This window comes from Chiloscyllium punctatum, chromosome 46, assembly GCF_047496795.1.
Source record: "Chiloscyllium punctatum isolate Juve2018m chromosome 46, sChiPun1.3, whole genome shotgun sequence".
Lineage (NCBI taxonomy): Eukaryota > Metazoa > Chordata > Chondrichthyes > Orectolobiformes > Hemiscylliidae > Chiloscyllium > Chiloscyllium punctatum.
In genome coordinates this window covers 46,717,583-46,736,212 of record NC_092784.1, presented here as the reverse complement: position 1 = coordinate 46,736,212, position 18,630 = coordinate 46,717,583, and the positions used below count along the sequence as shown (strand labels likewise).

The 18,630-nt window shown below is 52.0% G+C and overlaps 1 protein-coding gene across 2 annotated transcripts in view; it reads right to left on the bottom strand.

Annotated features, from left to right (window-relative positions):
* The window catches only part of LOC140467909 (podocan-like protein 1), a 259,427-nt gene that overhangs the window by 30,781 nt on the left and 210,016 nt on the right, over positions 1 to 18,630 (bottom strand). Inside the window, exons 1-2 of one of the 2 annotated variants that reach the window (XM_072563982.1) lie at positions 14,867 to 15,042; positions 6,548 to 6,775 (exon numbers count right to left, since the gene is read on the bottom strand). In XM_072563982.1, the coding sequence (XP_072420083.1) occupies positions 6,548 to 6,775 (228 nt within the window). In that variant the 5' untranslated portion in view covers positions 14,867 to 15,042. Of the gene's footprint in view, positions 1 to 6,547; positions 6,776 to 14,866; positions 15,043 to 18,630 lie in introns of those variants that run through there. The other variant, XM_072563983.1, reaches the window with a different exon arrangement.

Below are 18,630 nucleotides of genomic sequence, written 5' to 3'. Positions count from 1 at the left end.
TGTAGGGTTATGGAGACACAGTGTGGCTCAGGGTTATGGAGGTACAGTATGGTGTAGGATTATGGAGGTACGTTGTGTGTAGGGTTGTGCAGGTGTATTGTGGTGCAGGGTTATGGAGGTACATTGTGGTGCAGGGGTATGGAGGCACAATGTGGTGTAGGGTTATGGAGGAACATTGTAGTGTAGGATAATCGAGGTACAGTGTGGTGTAGGGTTATGGAGGTACGTTGTGTGTAGGGTTGTGGAGGTACATTTTGGTGCAGGGTTATGGAGGTACATTGTGGTGCAGGGGTATGGAGGTACAGTGTGGGGCAGGGTTAAGGAGGTATAGTGTGTTGTAGGGTTATGGAGATACAGTGTGGTGCAGGGTGTGGAGGTACAGTGTGGTGTAGGGTTATGGAGGTACAGTGTGGTGTAGGGTTATGGAGGTACAGTGTGGTGTAGAGTTATGGAGGTACAGTGTGGTGCAGGGTTATGGAGGAACATTGTAGTGTAGGGTTATCGAGATACAGTGTAGTGTAGGGTTATGGAGGTACAGTGTGGTGCACGGTAATGGAGGTACATTGTGGTGAAGGGTAAGGAAGGAACATTGTGGTGTAGGGTTTTGGAGGTACAGTGTGGTGTAGGGTTATGGAGGTACAGTGTGGTGCAGGGTTAAGGAGGTATAGTGTGGTGTAGTGTTATGGAGATACAGTGTGGTGTAGGGTGTGGAGGTACAGTGTGGGGCAGGGTTATGGATGTGCAGGGTTATGGAGGTACAGTGTGTTGTAGGGTTATGGAGATACAGTGTGGTGTAGGGTTATGGAGATACAGTGTGGTGTAGGGTTATGGAGATACAGTGTGGTGCAGGGTGTGGAGGTACAGTGTGGTGCAGGGTTATGGATGTGCAGGGTTATGGAGGTACAGTCTGGTGCAGGGGTATGGAGGTACAGTTTGGTGTAGGGTTATGGAGGTACAGTGTGTTGTAGGGTTATGGAGATACAGTGTGGTGCAGGGTGTGGAGGTACAGTGTGGTGCAGGGTTATGGAGGTGCAGGGTTATGGAGGTACATTGTGGTGCAGGGTTATGGAGGTACAGTTTGGTGCAGGGTTATGGAGGTACAGTGTGGTGCAGGGTTATGGATGTACAGTCCTGTAGGGTTATGGAGGAACATTGTGGTGCAGGGTTATGGAGGTACAGTGTGGTGCAGGGTTATGGAGGTACAGTGTGGTGTAGGGTTATGGAGGTACAGTGTGGTGTAGGGTTATGGAGGTACAGTGTGGTGTAGGGTTGTGGAGGTACATTGTGGTGCAGGGTTGTGGAGGTACATTGTGGTGCAGGGTTATGGAGGTACAGTGTGGTGTAGGGTTATGGAGGTACAGTGTGGTGTAGGGTTATGGAGGTACAGTGTGGTGTAGGGTTATGGAGGTACAGTGTGGTGCAGGGTTATGGAGGTACAGTGTGGTGCAGGGTTATGGAGGTACAGTGTGGTGCAGGGTTGTGGTAGTACATTATGGTGCAGGGTTATGGGTGTACATTGTGGTGCATTGTGGTGTAGGGTTGTGGAGGTACAGTGTGGTGCAGGGTTATGGAGGTACATTGTGGTGCAGGGTTGTGGAGGTACAGTGTGGTGCAGGGTTATGGAGGTACAGTGTGGTGTAGGGTTGTGGAGGTACAGTGTGGTGTAGGGTTGTGGAGGTACAGTGTGGTGTAGGGTTGTGGAGGTACATTGTGGTGCAGGGTTGTGGAGGTACAGTGTGGTGCAGGGTTATGGAGGTACAGTGTGGTGTAGGGTTATGGAGGTACAGTGTGGTGCAGGGTTGTGGAGGTACAGTGTGGTGCAGGGTTGTGGAGGTACAGTGTGGTGTAGGGTTGTGGAGGTACAGTGTGGTGTAGGGTTGTGGAGGTACAGTGTGGTGCAGGGTTATGGAGGTACTGTGTGGTGTAGGGTTATGGAGGTACAGTGTGGTGTAGGGTTATGGAGGTACAGTGTGGTGTAGGGTTATGGAGGTACAGTGTGGTGCAGGGTTATGGAGGTACAGTGTGGTGTAGGGTTGTGGAGGTACATTGTGGTGCAGGGTTGTGGAGGTACAGTGTGGTGTAGGGTTATGGAGGTACATTGTGGTGTAGGGTTATGGAGGTACATTGTGGTGTAGGGTTATGGAGGTACAGTGTGGTGTAGGGTTATGGAGGTACAGTGTGGTGCAGGGTTATGGAGGTACAGTGTGGTGTAGGGTTGTGGAGGTACAGCGTGGTGCAGGGTTATGGAGGTACAGTGTGGTGTAGGGTTGTGGAGGTACATTGTGGTGCAGGGTTGTGGAGGTACAGTGTGGTGTAGGGTTATGGAGGTACATTGTGGTGTAGGGTTATGGAGGTACATTGTGGTGTAGGGTTATGGAGGTACAGTGTGGTGCAGGGTTATGGAGGTACAGTGTGGTGCAGGGTTATGGAGGTACAGTGTGGTGTAGGGTTATGGAGGTACATTGTGGTGTAGGGTTATGGAGGTACAGTGTGGTGCAGGGTTATGGAGGTACAGTGTGGTGCAGGGTTATGGAGGTACAGTGTGGTGTAGGGTTATGGAGGTACAGTGTGGTGTAGGGTTATGGAGGTACAGTGTGGTGCAGGGTTATGGAGGTACAGTGTGGTGCAGGGTTATGGAGGTACAGTGTGGTGTAGGGTTGTGGAGGTTTCGTGTGGTGCAGGGTTATGGAGGTACAGTGTGGTACAGGGTTATGGAGGTACAGTGTGTTGTAGGGTTATGGAGGTACAGTGTGGTGTAGGGTTATGGAGGTACAGTGTGGTGTAGGGTTATGGAGGTACAGTGTGGTGTAGGGTTGTGGAGGTACATTGTGGTGCAGGGTTGTGGAGGTACATTGTGGTGCAGGGTTATGGAGGTACAGTGTGGTGTAGGGTTATGGAGGTACAGTGTGGTGTAGGGTTATGGAGGTACAGTGTGGTACAGGGTTATGGAGGTACATTGTGGTGCAGGGTTGTGGAGGTACAGTGTGGTGCAGGGTTATGGAGGTACAGTGTGGTGTAGGGTTATGGAGGTACAGTGTGGTGCAGGGTTGTGGAGGTACAGTGTGGTGCAGGGTTGTGGAGGTACAGTGTGGTGTAGGGTTGTGGAGGTACAGTGTGGTGTAGGGTTGTGGAGGTACAGTGTGGTGCAGGGTTATGGAGGTACTGTGTGGTGTAGGGTTATGGAGGTACAGTGTGGTGTAGGGTTATGGAGGTACAGTGTGGTGTAGGGTTATGGAGGTACAGTGTGGTGCAGGGTTATGGAGGTACAGTGTGGTGTAGGGTTGTGGAGGTACATTGTGGTGCAGGGTTGTGGAGGTACAGTGTGGTGTAGGGTTATGGAGGTACATTGTGGTGTAGGGTTATGGAGGTACATTGTGGTGTAGGGTTATGGAGGTACAGTGTGGTGTAGGGTTATGGAGGTACAGTGTGGTGCAGGGTTATGGAGGTACAGTGTGGTGTAGGGTTGTGGAGGTACAGCGTGGTGCAGGGTTATGGAGGTACAGTGTGGTGTAGGGTTGTGGAGGTACATTGTGGTGCAGGGTTGTGGAGGTACAGTGTGGTGTAGGGTTATGGAGGTACATTGTGGTGTAGGGTTATGGAGGTACAGTGTGGTGTAGGGTTATGGAGGTACAGTGTGGTGCAGGGTTATGGAGGTACAGTGTGGTGTAGGGTTATGGAGGTACATTGTGGTGTAGGGTTATGGAGGTACAGTGTGGTGTAGGGTTATGGAGGTACAGTGTGGTGCAGGGTTATGGAGGTACAGTGTGGTGCAGGGTTATGGAGGTACAGTGTGGTGTAGGGTTATGGAGGTACAGTGTGGTGTAGGGTTATGGAGGTACAGTGTGGTGCAGGGTTATGGAGGTACAGTGTGGTGCAGGGTTATGGAGGTACAGTGTGGTGTAGGGTTGTGGAGGTTTCGTGTGGTGCAGGGTTATGGAGGTACAGTGTGGTACAGGGTTATGGAGGTACAGTGTGTTGTAGGGTTATGGAGGTACAGTGTGGTGTAGGGTTATGGAGGTACAGTGTGGTGTAGGGTTATGGAGGTACAGTGTGGTGTAGGGTTGTGGAGGTACATTGTGGTGCAGGGTTGTGGAGGTACATTGTGGTGCAGGGTTATGGAGGTACAGTGTGGTGTAGGGTTATGGAGGTACAGTGTGGTGTAGGGTTATGGAGGTACAGTGTGGTGTAGGGTTATGGAGGTACAGTGTGGTGCAGGGTTATGGAAGTACATTGTGCTGGGTTGTGGAGGTGCAGTGCGGTGTAGGGTTAGGAGGGACATTGTGGTACAGGGTTTAGGACGTACAGTGTGGTGCAGGGTTATAGAGGTACATTGTGGTGCAGGTTTATGGAGGTACAGTGTGGATCAGTGGTGCTGGAAGAGCACAGCAGTTCAGGCAGCATCCAAGTAGCTTCGAAATTGACGTTTCGGGCAAAAGCCCTTCATCAGGAATAAAGGCAGTGAGCCCCTGCCTTTATTCCTGATGAAGGGCTTTTGCCCGAAACGTTGATTTCACTGCTCGTTGGATGCTGCCTGAACTGCTGTGCTCTTCCAGCACCACTAATCCAGTATTTGATTTTCAGCATCTGCAGTCATTGTTTTTACCTCGAGGTACAGTGTGGGGCATGGCTATGCTGGTGCATTGTGGTGTGGGGTTATGGAGATACAGTGTGGTGTGGGGTTATGGAGATACAGTGTGGTGTGGGGTTATGGAGGTACAGTGTGGTGTGGGGTTATGGAGGTATATTGTGGTGTAGGGTTATGGAGGTACAGTGTGGTGTAGGGTTATGGAGGTACATTGTGGTGTAGGGTTATGGAGGTACAGTGTGGTGTGGGGTTATGGAGGTATATTGTGGTGTAGGGTTATGGAGGTACAGCGTGGTGTAGGGTTATGGAGGTACATTGTGGTGTAGGGTTATGGGGGTACATTGTGGTGTAGGGTTATGGAGGTACATTGTGGTGCAGGCTTGTGGAGGTACAGTGTGGTGTAGGGTTATGGAGGTACATTGTGGTGCAGGCTTGTGGAGGTACAGTGTGGTGTAGGGTTATGGAGGCACAGTGTGGTGTAGGGTTATGGAGGTACAGTATGGTGTACAGTTATGGAGGCACAGTGTGGTGTAGGGTTAGGGAGGTACAGTGTGGTATAGGGTTATGGAGGTATAGTGTGATGAAGGGTTATGGAGGTACATTGTGGTGTAGGGTTATGGAGGTACAGTGTGGTGTAGGGTTATGGAGGTACAGTGTGGTGAAGGGTTATGGAGGTACAGTATGGTGAAGGGTTATGGAGGCACAGTGTGGTGTAGTGTTATGGAGGTATAGTGTGATGAAGGGTTATGGAGGTATAGTGTGGTGTGGGTTTTGGAGGTACAGTGTGGTGAAGGGTTATGGAGGTACAGTGTGGTGAAGGGTTATGGAGGTACAGTATGGTGAAGGGTTATGGAGGCACAGTGTGGTGTAGTGTTATGGAGGTACAGTGTGATGAAGGGTTATGGAGGTATAGTGTGGTGCAGGGTTTTGGAGGTACAGTGTGGTGTAGGGTTATGGAGGTATAGTGTGATGAAGGGTTTTGGAGGTATAGTGTGATGAAGTTTTTTGGAGGTATAGTGTGATGAAGGGTTTTGGAGGTACGGTGTGGTGCAGGGTTATGGAGGTACAGTGTGGTGTAGGGTTATGGAGGTACGGTGTGGTGCAGGGTTATGGAGGTACAGTGTGGTGTAGGGTTATGGAGGTACAGTGTGGTGTAGGGTTATGGAGGTACATTGTGGTGTAGGGTTATGGAGGTACAGTGTGGTGCAGGGTTATGGAGGTACAGTGTGGTGTAGGGTTATGGAGGTACAGTGTGGTGCAGGGTTATGGAGGTACAGTGTGGTGTAGGGTTATGGAGGTACAGTGTGGTGCAGGGTTATGGAGGTACAGTGTGGTGTAGTGTTATGGAGGTACGGTGTGGTGAAGGGTTATGGAGGTACAGTGTGGTGTAGGATTATGGAGGTACGGTGTGGTGTAGTGTTATGGAGGTACAGTGTGATGAAGGGTTTTGGAGGTACGGTGTGGTGCAGGGTTATGGAGGTACAGTGTGGTGTAGGGTTATGGAGGTACGGTGTGGTGCAGGGTTATGGAGGTACAGTGTGGTGTAGGGTTATGGAGGTACAGTGTGGTGTAGGGTTATGGAGGTACATTGTGGTGTAGGGTTATGGAGGTACAGTGTGGTGCAGGGTTATGGAGGTACAGTGTGGTGTAGGGTTATGGAGGTACAGTGTGGTGCAGGGTTATGGAGGTACAGTGTGGTGTAGTGTTATGGAGGTACGGTGTGGTGAAGGGTTATGGAGGTACAGTGTGGTGTAGGGTTATGGGGGTACAGTGTGGTGTAGGGTTATGGGGGTACAGTGTGGTGTAGGGATATGGAGGTACAGTGTGGTGTAGGGTTATGGGGGTACAGTATGGTGCAGGGTTATGGAGGTACAGTGCGGTGTAGTGTTATGGAGGTACAGTGTGGTGCATGGTTCCTGTTTCAAGCAGCATCCCTGATACCTCCCTGAGGGGTTTGCCTACCTGCAGGGCCAGGTGCTGGGTATCTGCTGATAGGTTCCTCGGGAAGGTGCTGAGGTCCACCCCACTGCAGTCCACTGTTGCTTCCGTGGTGCAGACACACCTGAGTGGGCACCTGTCCCGCTGCTCTGCTGCTGATCCTGAGGTGGTGTTTTTCGTGTCTCTGCTAAAGGCAGGCAGGATGGTGAGGGACCCGGTGAGGCAAAGGACGAGCAGAGACTGGCCCACCATCTGTAGGGGAGCGAGGGTGGGTGGGAGCCAACGGGGGGGGGGGGGGGGGGAGAACAGACACACTTTGAGATTGGATTCAACTGCAAGAAGGTGACCTACGTTGCTCCCTGCTGCCTCATTCTGCACCAAGCCAACCCCAACCCCCTCACATTTTGAATACTGTCCTAAAAGCTCATCCGTTCCCCTTTCTCTCTCTCTCTCTCTGGTGGGATACGCCTTGGCCTCGTGGTTTTACTGCTATTAATCCTGAATGATCTGGGGACCTGGGCTCGAATCCCCCCCACGGCAGATGGTGGAATTTGAATTCTGTGACAAGAATCTGGAATTAAAATTCTGGTGAAACGATTGTCGGGGAAAAAAAAACGCATCTGGGTCACTCATGTCCTTCCAGGAGGGAACTTGCCATCGTCACCTGGTCTGGCCTACATCTGACTCCAGATTGACAGCAATATGGCTGACATTTAACAGCCCTCTGGTCAATTAGGGGTGGACAATAAACAGCGGCCCATACAGCAATGAATATTTTTTAAAAACTTGTATTTTTGTCACGCCTCACAGGACCTCTTTGCAAGAAGATAAGGCCACACAGAAGCAGGAAGTTCAGAATTTGGGCGGCATGGTGGCACAGTGGTTAGCACTGCTGCCTCACAGCATCAGAGACCTGGGTTCAATTCCCGTGTCAGGCGACTGACTGTGTGGAGTTTGCACATTCTCCCCGTGTCTGCGTGGGTTTCCTCCGGGTGCTCCGGTTTCCTCCCACAGTCCAAAGATGTGCAGGTCAGGTGAATTGGCCATGCTAAATTGCCCGTAGTGTTAGGTAAGGGGTAGATGTAGGGGTATGGGTGGGTTGCACTTCAGCGGGGCGGTGTGGACTTGTTGGGCCGAAGGGCCTGTTTCCACACTGGAAGTAATCTAATCTAATTGTTTCCCACTCCCTGTAGAAGTCAGAAGCAGGATACAGTGTCTGTCCCAGCACCAAGCCCCACAGCTCACCCCTATCCCCAGCGCAGACCGTTAATCGCAACTACCTCGCTTGCTCTACCCGGAAGTGAGAATGGCTGTTCCGGCAGTGTGGAGTGAAGCAGAATGTTCCTGGAAATATCCATGGGGTGAGGGGAAAGATGGGGCTAACGTTCCTTCAGTCAGAACCAGAGTTCGGGTGCCCCTGTTTAAGGAGAAGGTGGAGTCAAAGAGCGTGGTGCTGGAAACGCACAGCAGGTCTGGCAGCATCTGAGGAGCAGGAGAGTCACCGTTTCGGGTATAAGCCCCTCATCAGGAATGCAGGGTTTGTTCTGCAGCAAACATTTCTGTTCATGGTTCAGCAGCACGCCCCTCCCTCTCTGAATAATAAACAATCATCACTTTACTTGGTGTGTCATGTAGCCATGATGAAGGGGAACAGGTACAGTCCACAGCTGAGAGTGTGTGTCTGTCTGTGTGTGTGTGGGGGGGGGGGGGGGGGGCTGTCTGTGTGTGTATGTCTGTGTGTGTGGGTGTGAGTGGGGTGTGTGTCTGTGTGTGTGTGTGAGTGTGTGTGTGTATGTCTGTGTGTGTGTATGGTGTGTGTGTATGCCTGTGTGTTTGTATATTTGTTTGTGTGTCTGTGAGTGTGTGTGTGGGTGTGAGTGGGGTGTGTGTGGGTGTGAGTGGGTGTGAGTGGGGTGTGTGTCTGTGTGTGTGTGTGAGTGTGTGTGTGTATGTCTGTGTGTGTGTATGCCTGTGTGTTTGTATATTTGTGTGTGTCTGTGAGTGTGTGTGTGGGTGTGAGTGGGGTGTGTGTGAGTGTGTGTATGTCTGTGTGTTTGTAAATTTGTTTGTGTGTCTGTGGGTGTGTCTGTGGGTGTGAGTTGGGTCTGTGTGTGTGTGTGTGTGAGTTGTCAGACAGGTATATAGCCAGCTGACCAATCTTTGGGAGGGTCAGTCAGAGAGGAAACGCGCCCTCACGTCTCTCAGAGCACCGTGTGCTGTGACTGATGAGATTAAATGGGATTTTATCAACTATACCTCAGCGAGGGAACAGGCTGCTACCATGTGACTGTAGGTGTGGCCGCCCGATCTCATTGGGACGTTGAAGATTTGACAGGGGGATGCTGCTTTCACTGGTGAGGGCTCCCAGAATGATGGTTTATTGAAAACTAAAGAGTCCATCTGTTCAGGGGTGCACTTGTTCACCCAAAGGTTGGGGGGTGATTTATGACAATGACGGCGAGAGATACTGCAGAGGCTGGAGATTCGGAATAAAAACAGGGACAGTGCTGGAGAAACTCAGCAGGTCTGGTCTGGCAGCATCTGTGGAGAGAGATCAACCCTCCTGCTGCTACTCTCCAGGTGTTCATTAGAAATTCAAAAATTTAGATCAATGGCTTTTTGTTAGATGAAGTTTTTTTTTTAAATTGCCTTTTCTTTTATGGTATGGGCACATCCCTGGCAAGACTGGCATTAATGACCTGTCCCGAGATGCCCTTGAACTTTAGATAGAATCCCTACAGTGTGGAAACAGACCCTTCAGCCCAACAACTCCACACTGACCCTCCGAAGAGTAACCTACTCAGACCCATTCCCCTACCGTGTATTTACCCCTGATTAATGCACCTAACCTTGGCATCCCTGAGCACTATGGGTAATTTAGTATGGCCAATCCACCCTAACCTGCACATCCCTGGGCACTATGGGTAATTTAGCATGGCCAATCCACCCTAACCTGCACATCCCTGAGCACTATGGGTAATTTAGCATGGCCAATCCACCCTAACCTACACATCCCTGAACACTATGGGTCATTTAGAATGGCCAATCCACCCTAACCTGCACATCCCTGGACACTATGGGTCATTTAGCATGGCCAATCCACCCTAACCTGCACATCCCTGGACACTATGGGTCATTTAGCATGGCCAATCCACCCTAACCTGCACATCCCTGGGCACTATGGGTAATTTAGCATTGCCAATCCACCCTAACCTACACATCCCTGAATACTATGGGCATTTTAGCATGGACAATCCACCCTAACCAGCACACCTTTGGACTGTGGGAGGAAACCAGAACACCCAGAGGAAACCCACCCAGACAAGGGGAGAATGTACAAACTCCACCCAGATAGTCGCTGAGGGTGGAATCGAACCCGGGTCCCAGGCACTGTGAGGCAGCCATACTAACCACTGAGCCACCGTGTCCCCCCAGTAGCTGAGTGGCTTACTTGTCTTTCTCAGAGGAGGCAGCTCCGAGTCAACCACATGGCTATGGGACTGGAGTCACATGTCGGCCAGACCGGGGAAAGATGGCGGCTCTCCTTCCCAAAAGGACATCAGTGACCCAGATTGTGGGGTTTGTGCATCAAACGATGACCGTTCTCTTAGACACCATCACCAACGCCTGCTTTCAGTTTGAGATTCTGTGCATTTAGTTCTGGTTCCACTAGTTGTCATGGTGGGGATTTAAACCAAGGGACTCAGAACATTTGCCTGGCCCTCGGGATTATTACATCAGTCCGTTGTGTTGACGTACAGAGCAGCCACGTTTAATTCAATGAGGGAATGAGTTTGATGGGCTGAATGTCCTCCTTTGGTCCCTGAGATTTCACTGTGGTATCAGAGATCTGATCCATTGACAATGAACAGAACGAGGAGCACTGGGACTGCCCCTTCAGTCCAAGCACCATTCCCAGTGGCCGCGTTTCCTTACTGTGGCGCCTGCTCTGTGGGAGCACATACCGCCAGACAGACAGACCCCCCTGCATCATTGCTGGGAAAGGGGCCGTGGATGGAAACAGGCACAGCATCATCCCAGACACAGCCCTCTGCCAGAACACCACCTTGTTCATGCATTGGCACGATCAGTAATGTCATTCAGAATCCCTACTGTGTAAATACAGGCCATTCGGCCCAGCAAGTTCACACTGACCCGAAGAGGAGTGTCCAGCCCTCTGTCCTATCCCTGTAACCCGGCGATACCCACTGCACATGCAGAACCCCCAGAGGAAACGCACACAGACACGAGGAGAATGTGCAAACTCAACACAGAGAGTCACTGGAGGGTGACAGTGAGGCCGGAGGTCAATCAGGGAGCTTTCATTATGCAGCTCCCATACATGACAGACATCAAGACAGCACTAACCCTCCGCCAGTGCACACTCCCTCAGCACTCCCTCAGTACTGACCCTCCGACAGTGCCCACTCCCTCCTTACTCCCTCAGTACTGACCCTCCGACAGTGCCCACTCCCTCAGCACTCCCTCAGTACTGACCCTCCGACAGTGCCCACTCCCTCAGCACTGACCCTCCGACAGTGCCCCCTCCCTCAGTACTGACCCTCCGACAGTGCGGCACTCCCTCAGTACTGACCCTCCGACAGTGCCCACTCCCTCAGCACTGACCCTCCAACAGTGCGGCACTCCCTCAACACTGACCCTCCGACAGTGCAGCACACCCTCAGTACTGACCCTCTGACAGTGCCCACTTCCTCAGTACTGACCCTCTGACAGTGCGGCACTCCCTCAACACTGACCCTCCGACAGTGCGGCACTCCCTCAGCACTGACCTTCCGACAGTGCGGCACTCCCTCAATACTGACCCTCCGACAGTGCCCACTCCCAGAGTACTGACCCCCTGACAGTGCGGCACTCCCTCAGTACTGACCCTCCGACAGTGCCCACTCCCTCAGTACTGACCCTCTGACAGTGCAGCACTCCCTCAGTACTGACCCTCAGACAGTGCGGCACTCCCTCAGTACTGACCCTCCAACAGTGCCCACTCCCTCAGTACTGACCCTCCGACAGTGCCCACTCCCTCAGTACTGACCCCCTGACAGTGCAGCACTCCCTCAGTACTGACCCTCCGACAGTGCCCACTCCCTCAGTACTGACCCCCTGACAGTGCGGCACTCCCTCAGTACTGACCCTCCGACAGTGCCCACTCCCTCAGCACTGACCCTCAAACAGTGCGGCACTCCCTCAGCACTGACCCTCCGACAGTGCGGCACTCCCTCAGCACTGACCTTCCAACAGTGCGGCACTCCCTCAGTACTGACCTTCCGACAGTGCGGCACTCCCTCAATACTGACCCTCCGACAGTGCCCACTCCCAGAGTACTGACCCTCTGACAGTGCGGCACTCCCTCAGTACTGACCCAACGACAGTGCCCACTCCCTCAGTACTGACCCTCTGACAGTGCAGCACTCCCTCAGTACTGACCCTCAGACAGTGCGGCACTCCCTCAGTACTGACCCTCCAACAGTGCCCACTCCCTCAGTACTGACCCTCCGACAGTGCCCACTCCCTCAGTACTGACCCCCTGACAGTGCAGCACTCCCTCAGTACTGACCCTCTGACAGTGCAGCACTCCCTCAGCACTGACCCTCTGACAGTGCAGCACTCCCTCAACACTGACCCTCTGACAGTGTGGCACTCCCTCAGTACTGACCCTCTGACAGTGCAGCACTCCCTCAGTACTGACCCTCAGACAGTGCGGCACTCCCTCAATACTGACCCTCCGACAGTGCGGCACTCCCTCAGTACTGACCCTCCGACAGTGCCCACTCCCTCAGTACTGACCCTCTGACAGTGCCCACTCCCTCAGTACTGACCCTCTGACAGTGCAGCACTCCCTCAGCACTGACCCTCTGACAGTGCAGCACTCCCTCAACACTGACCCTCTGACAGTGTGGCACTCCCTCAGTACTGACCCTCCGACAGTGCGGCACTCCCTCAGTACTGACCCAACGACAGTGCCCACTCCCTCAGTACTGACCCTCAGACAGTGCCCACTCCCTCAGTACTGACCCCCTGACAGTGCAGCACCCTCTCAGTACTGACCCTCTGACAGTGCAGCACTCCCTCAGTACTGACCCTCGGACAGTGCGGCACTCCCTCAGTACTGACCCTCCGACAGTGCCCACTCCCTCAGTACTGACCCTCTGACAGTGCCCACTCCCTCAGTACTGACCCTCTGACAGTGCAGCACTCCCTCAGCACTGACCCTCCGACAGTGCAGCTCTCCCTCAGTACTGACCCTCCAACAGTGCGGCACTCCCTCAGTACTGACCCTCCGACAGTGCCCACTCCCTCAGTACTGACCCTCCGACAGTGCGGCACTCCCTCAGTACTGACCCACCGACAATGCGGCACTCACTCAGTACTGACCCTCTGACAGTGCCCACTTACTCAGTACTGACCCTCTGACAGTGCGGCACTCCCTCAACACTGACCCTCCGACCGTGTGGCACTCCCTCAGTACTGACCCTCCGACAGTGCCCACTCCCTCAGTACTGACCCTCTGACAGTGCAGCACTCCCTCAGTACTGACCCTCCGACAGTGCGGCACTCCCTCAGTACTGACCCTCCGACAGTGCCCACTCCCTCAGTACTGACCCTCCGACAGTGCGGCACTCCCTCAGTACTGACGCTCCGACAATGCGGCACTCACTCAGTACTGACCCTCTGACAGTGCCCACTTACTCAGTACTGACCCTCTGACAGTGCGGCACTCCCTCAACACTGACCCTCCGACCGTGCGGCACTCCCTCAGTACTGACCCTCCGACAGTGCCCACTCCCTCAGTACTGACCCTCTGACAGTGCAGCACTCCCTCAGTACTGACCCTCCGACAGTGCGGCACTCCCTCAGCACTGACCCTCCGACAGTGCGGCACTCCCTCAGCACTGACCTTCCCACAGTGCCCACTCCCTCAGTACTGACCCTCCGACAGTGCGGCACTCCCTCAGTACTGACCCTCCGACAGTGCCCACTCCCTCAGTACTGACCCTCCGACAGTGCGGCACTCCCTCAGTACTGACCCTCTGACAGTGCCCACTCCCTCAATACTGACTCTCTGAAAGTGTGGCACTCCCTCAGTACTGACCTTCCGACAGTGCGGCACTCCCTCAATACTGACCCTCCGACAGTGCCCACTTCCTCAGTACTGACCCTCTGACAGTGCAGCACTCCCACAGTACAGACCCTCTGACAGTGCAGCACTCCCTCAGTACTGACCCTCCGACAGTGCGGCACTCCCTCAGTACTGACCCTCCGACAGTGCGGCACTCCCTCAGCACTGACCCTCCGACAGTGCGGCACTCCCTCAGTACTGACCCTCCGACAGTGCCCACTCCCTCAGCATTGACCCTCCCACAGTGCCCATTCCCTCAGTACTGACCCTCCGATAGTGCGGCACTCCCTCAGCACTGACCCTCCCACAGTGCCCACTCCCTCAGCACTGACTCTCCGATAGTGCGGCACTCCCTCAGCACTGACCCTCCCACAGTGCCCACTCCCTCAGCACTGACCCTCCCACAGTGCCCACTCCCTCATCACTGACCCTCTGACAGTGCGACACTCCCTCATCACTGACCCTCTGACAGTGCGACACTCCCTCATCACTGACCCTCTGACAGTGCGGCACTCCCTCAGTGCTGACCCTCTGACAGTGCGGCACTCCCTCAGTGCTGACCCTCTGACAGTGCGGCACTCCCTCAGTACTGACCCTCTGACAGTGCGGCACTCCCTCAGCACTGACTCTCTGACAGTGCAGCACTCCCTCAGCACTAGCCCTCTGTTGTCATGGTAGGCGCTATATGAATGAAAATGTTTTGGATTTGCCATCTGACCGCCAGCGGGTCAGGAGTGATTCTCGCAGTGAGACCTGCATGGTGCTGGATCATCCCCTGTTCAGGTACTGAGTGTGGATGTGTAGGGGACCGAGAGACAGTAGGTTGGAGACATTAGTGAGTGAGCCCTCTCTGGGAATTAGGTATGGGCACAGGGAGCTGGGAGAGGGGCTCTCAGGGCTGCTGGATTGCTGCTTTTGATGGGGAATACACACCAAAGGGAAACATCGAACCCCAACCCTGCTCTGGCAGGAGACTGGCACAGAGTGAAGGAATAATCTCCCCTTTCATCTCAAACAGCTCCTTAAACACAGGAGTATTCCCCACCTCACGGACCCTGTTCTCCAGCCTCCCTCTCTCTTTCGGGATCGCTGCTGCCAATCCTTATCATTTTACAGTGATAACAATATCGATTTCTCAGCAATATGAAGCTGAGGGTTGGATTAAGTCCACTCTCACCCCAGCATATGTTAACAACGGCATTTCTTACCCTGAGGAACTTCTTGGATTCAGAACGACAGGACCAAGTGAGTGTGCAGCTCCTGGGAAATGATCCTTGCTATAGTAATGCTTCCAGCTCTCTCCCACTCTCTCGTGGTTAAAGTCCGCTTTCCAAATACCAACTGACAAAGGGTCATCTCAATGTTTTGCTGAGGCAAAATCCCAGGCTCCACTTCACTTGCTTTTCCTAAAATGGATTTCGGAGATGATGTCGATCCGTGTCCTGTTCTACTGGCAGGCAGCTGTGTCTGTCTGACTGCAGGGTACGTCAGACACACTCACACTAACACACACACTCACTCACACTAACACACACTCACTCACAGTAACACACACACACTCACACTAACACACACTCACTCACACTAACACACACACACTCACACTAACACACACACTCACACTAACACCCACACTCACTCACACTAACACCCACACTCACTCACACTAACACCCACACTCACTCACACTAACACCCAAACTAACACACACTCACTCACACTAACACACACACTCACTCACACTAACACACACTCACTCACACTAACACACACACACTCACACTAACACACACTCACTCACACTAACACCCACACTCACTCACACTAACACCCACACTCACTCACACTAACACCCAAACTAACACACACTCACTCACACTAACACACACACTCACTCACACTAACACCCACACACTCACTCACACTAACACACACACACTCACTCACACTAACAGCCACTCACTCACACTAACACACACACACTAGCACCCACACTCACACTAACACACACTCAAACCCACACTAACACACACTCACTCACACCCACACTAACACACACTCACACTAACACACACACTCACTCACACTAACACCCACACTAACACACACACTCACTCACACTAACACACACACACTCACTCACTCACACTAACATACACTCACTCACATTAACACATACACACTCACACACACTCACTCACACTAACACACGCACACTCACTCACCCACACTAACACACACTCACTCACTCACGCTAACATGCACTAACACACACACACTCACACTAACACACACACACTCACCCACACTAACACTCACACTCAGTCATACTAACACACTCTGTCACCCACACTAACACACACACTCACACTAACACCCACACTAACACACACACTCACTCACATTAACACCCACACTAACACACACTCACTCACACTAACACACACACTCACACTCACACACACACTCACTCACATTAACTCACACACTCACACTAACACACACACTCAAACTAACACACACACTCACTCACATACTCACACTAACACACACGCTCACGCACTCACACTAACACACATGCTAACACACACTCACGGACTCGCACTAACACACAATAATGCACACACTCACTCACACTAACACACTAACAAACACACACACACTCACACTAACACTCTCACTAACACACACAATCACACTAGCACCCACACTAACACACACACCAACACACACTCACACACACTAACACCCACACTAACACCCACATTGACACACTCACTCACACTAACACCCACACTCATCACACTAACACCCACACTCATCACACTAACATACACACTCACTCACACTAACACCCACACTCACTCACACGAACACACACCCTCACTCAAACTAACACCCACACTCACTCACTCACACTAACATACACACTCACTCACACTAACACTCACACTAACACCCACACTCACTCACACTAACACACACACACTCACTCACACTAACACCCACACTAACACACACACACTAACACCCACACTCATGCTAACACCTACACTAACACACACACTCATTCACACTAACACACACACTCACACTAACATACACTCACACTCATCACACTAACACCCACACTCACTCACACTAAAACACATACCCTCACTCACACTAACACCCACACTAACACACACACTCACTCGCACTAACACCCACACTAACACCCACACTCACTCACACTAACACCCACACTAACACACACACTCACTCGCACTAACACCCACACTAACACCCACACTCACTCACACTAACACCCACGCTAACACCCACACTCACTCATACTAACACCCACACTAACTCACTCACTCGCACTAACACCCACACTAACACCCACACTCACTCACACTAACACCCACACTAACTCACTCACTCACACTAACACCCACACTAACACACACACTCACTCACACTAACACCCACACTAACACACACACTCACTCACACTAACACACACTCACTCACACTAACACACACACACTCACTCACACTAGCACACACACACTCAAACACCATCACTAACACACACACTCACTCACACTAACACACAGTCACTCACACTAACACACACACTCACTCACACACTCATACTAACACACACACACTCACTCACACTAACACCCACATTAACACCCACACTCACTCACACTAACACCCACACTCACTCACACTAACACACACACATTCACTCACACTAGCACACAAACACTCAAACACCATCACTAACACACACACTCACTCACACACTCATACTAGCACACACACACTCACTCACACTAACACCCACATTAACACCCACACTCACTCACACTAACACACACACTCACTCACACTAACACACATTCACTCACACTAACACACACACTCACACACTCACACTAACACACACACACACTCACTCACACTAACACACACACTAACACCCACATTAACACCCACACTCACTGTAATGCTCACACTAACACCCACACCCACTCACACTAACACACACACACACACACACACACTCACTCTAACACTCACGCGAATACAAACACACACACTAACACACATACTCACTGACACTAACACCCACACTAACATACACACACACTCACACTAACACCAACACTCACTCACACTAACACACACACACTCACTCACACTAGCACACACACACTCAAACACCATCACTAACACACACACTCACTCTCACTAACACACAGTCACTCACACTAACACACACACTCACTCACACACTCATACTAGCACACACACACTCACTCACACTAACACCCACATTAACACACTCACTCACTCACACTAACACACAGTCACTCACACTAACACACACACTCACACACTCACACTAACACACACACACACACACTCACTCACAGTAACACACACACACTCACACTAACACACACTCACTCACACTAACACACACACACTCACACTAACACACACACTCACACTAACACCCACACTCACTCACACTAACACCCACACTCACTCACACTAACACCCAAACTAACACACACTCACTCACACTAACACACACACTCACTCACACTAACACACACTCACTCACACTAACACACACACACTCACACTAACACACACTCACTCACACTAACACCCACACTCACTCACACTAACACCCACACTCACTCACACTAACACCCAAACTAACACACACTCACTCACACTAACACACACACTCACTCACACTAACACCCACACACTCACTCACACTAACACACACACACTCACTCACACTAACAGCCACTCACTCACACTAACACACACACACTAGCACCCACACTCACACTAACACACACTCAAACCCACACTAACACACACTCACTCACACCCACACTAACACACACTCACACTAACACACACACTCACTCACACTAACACCCACACTAACACACAC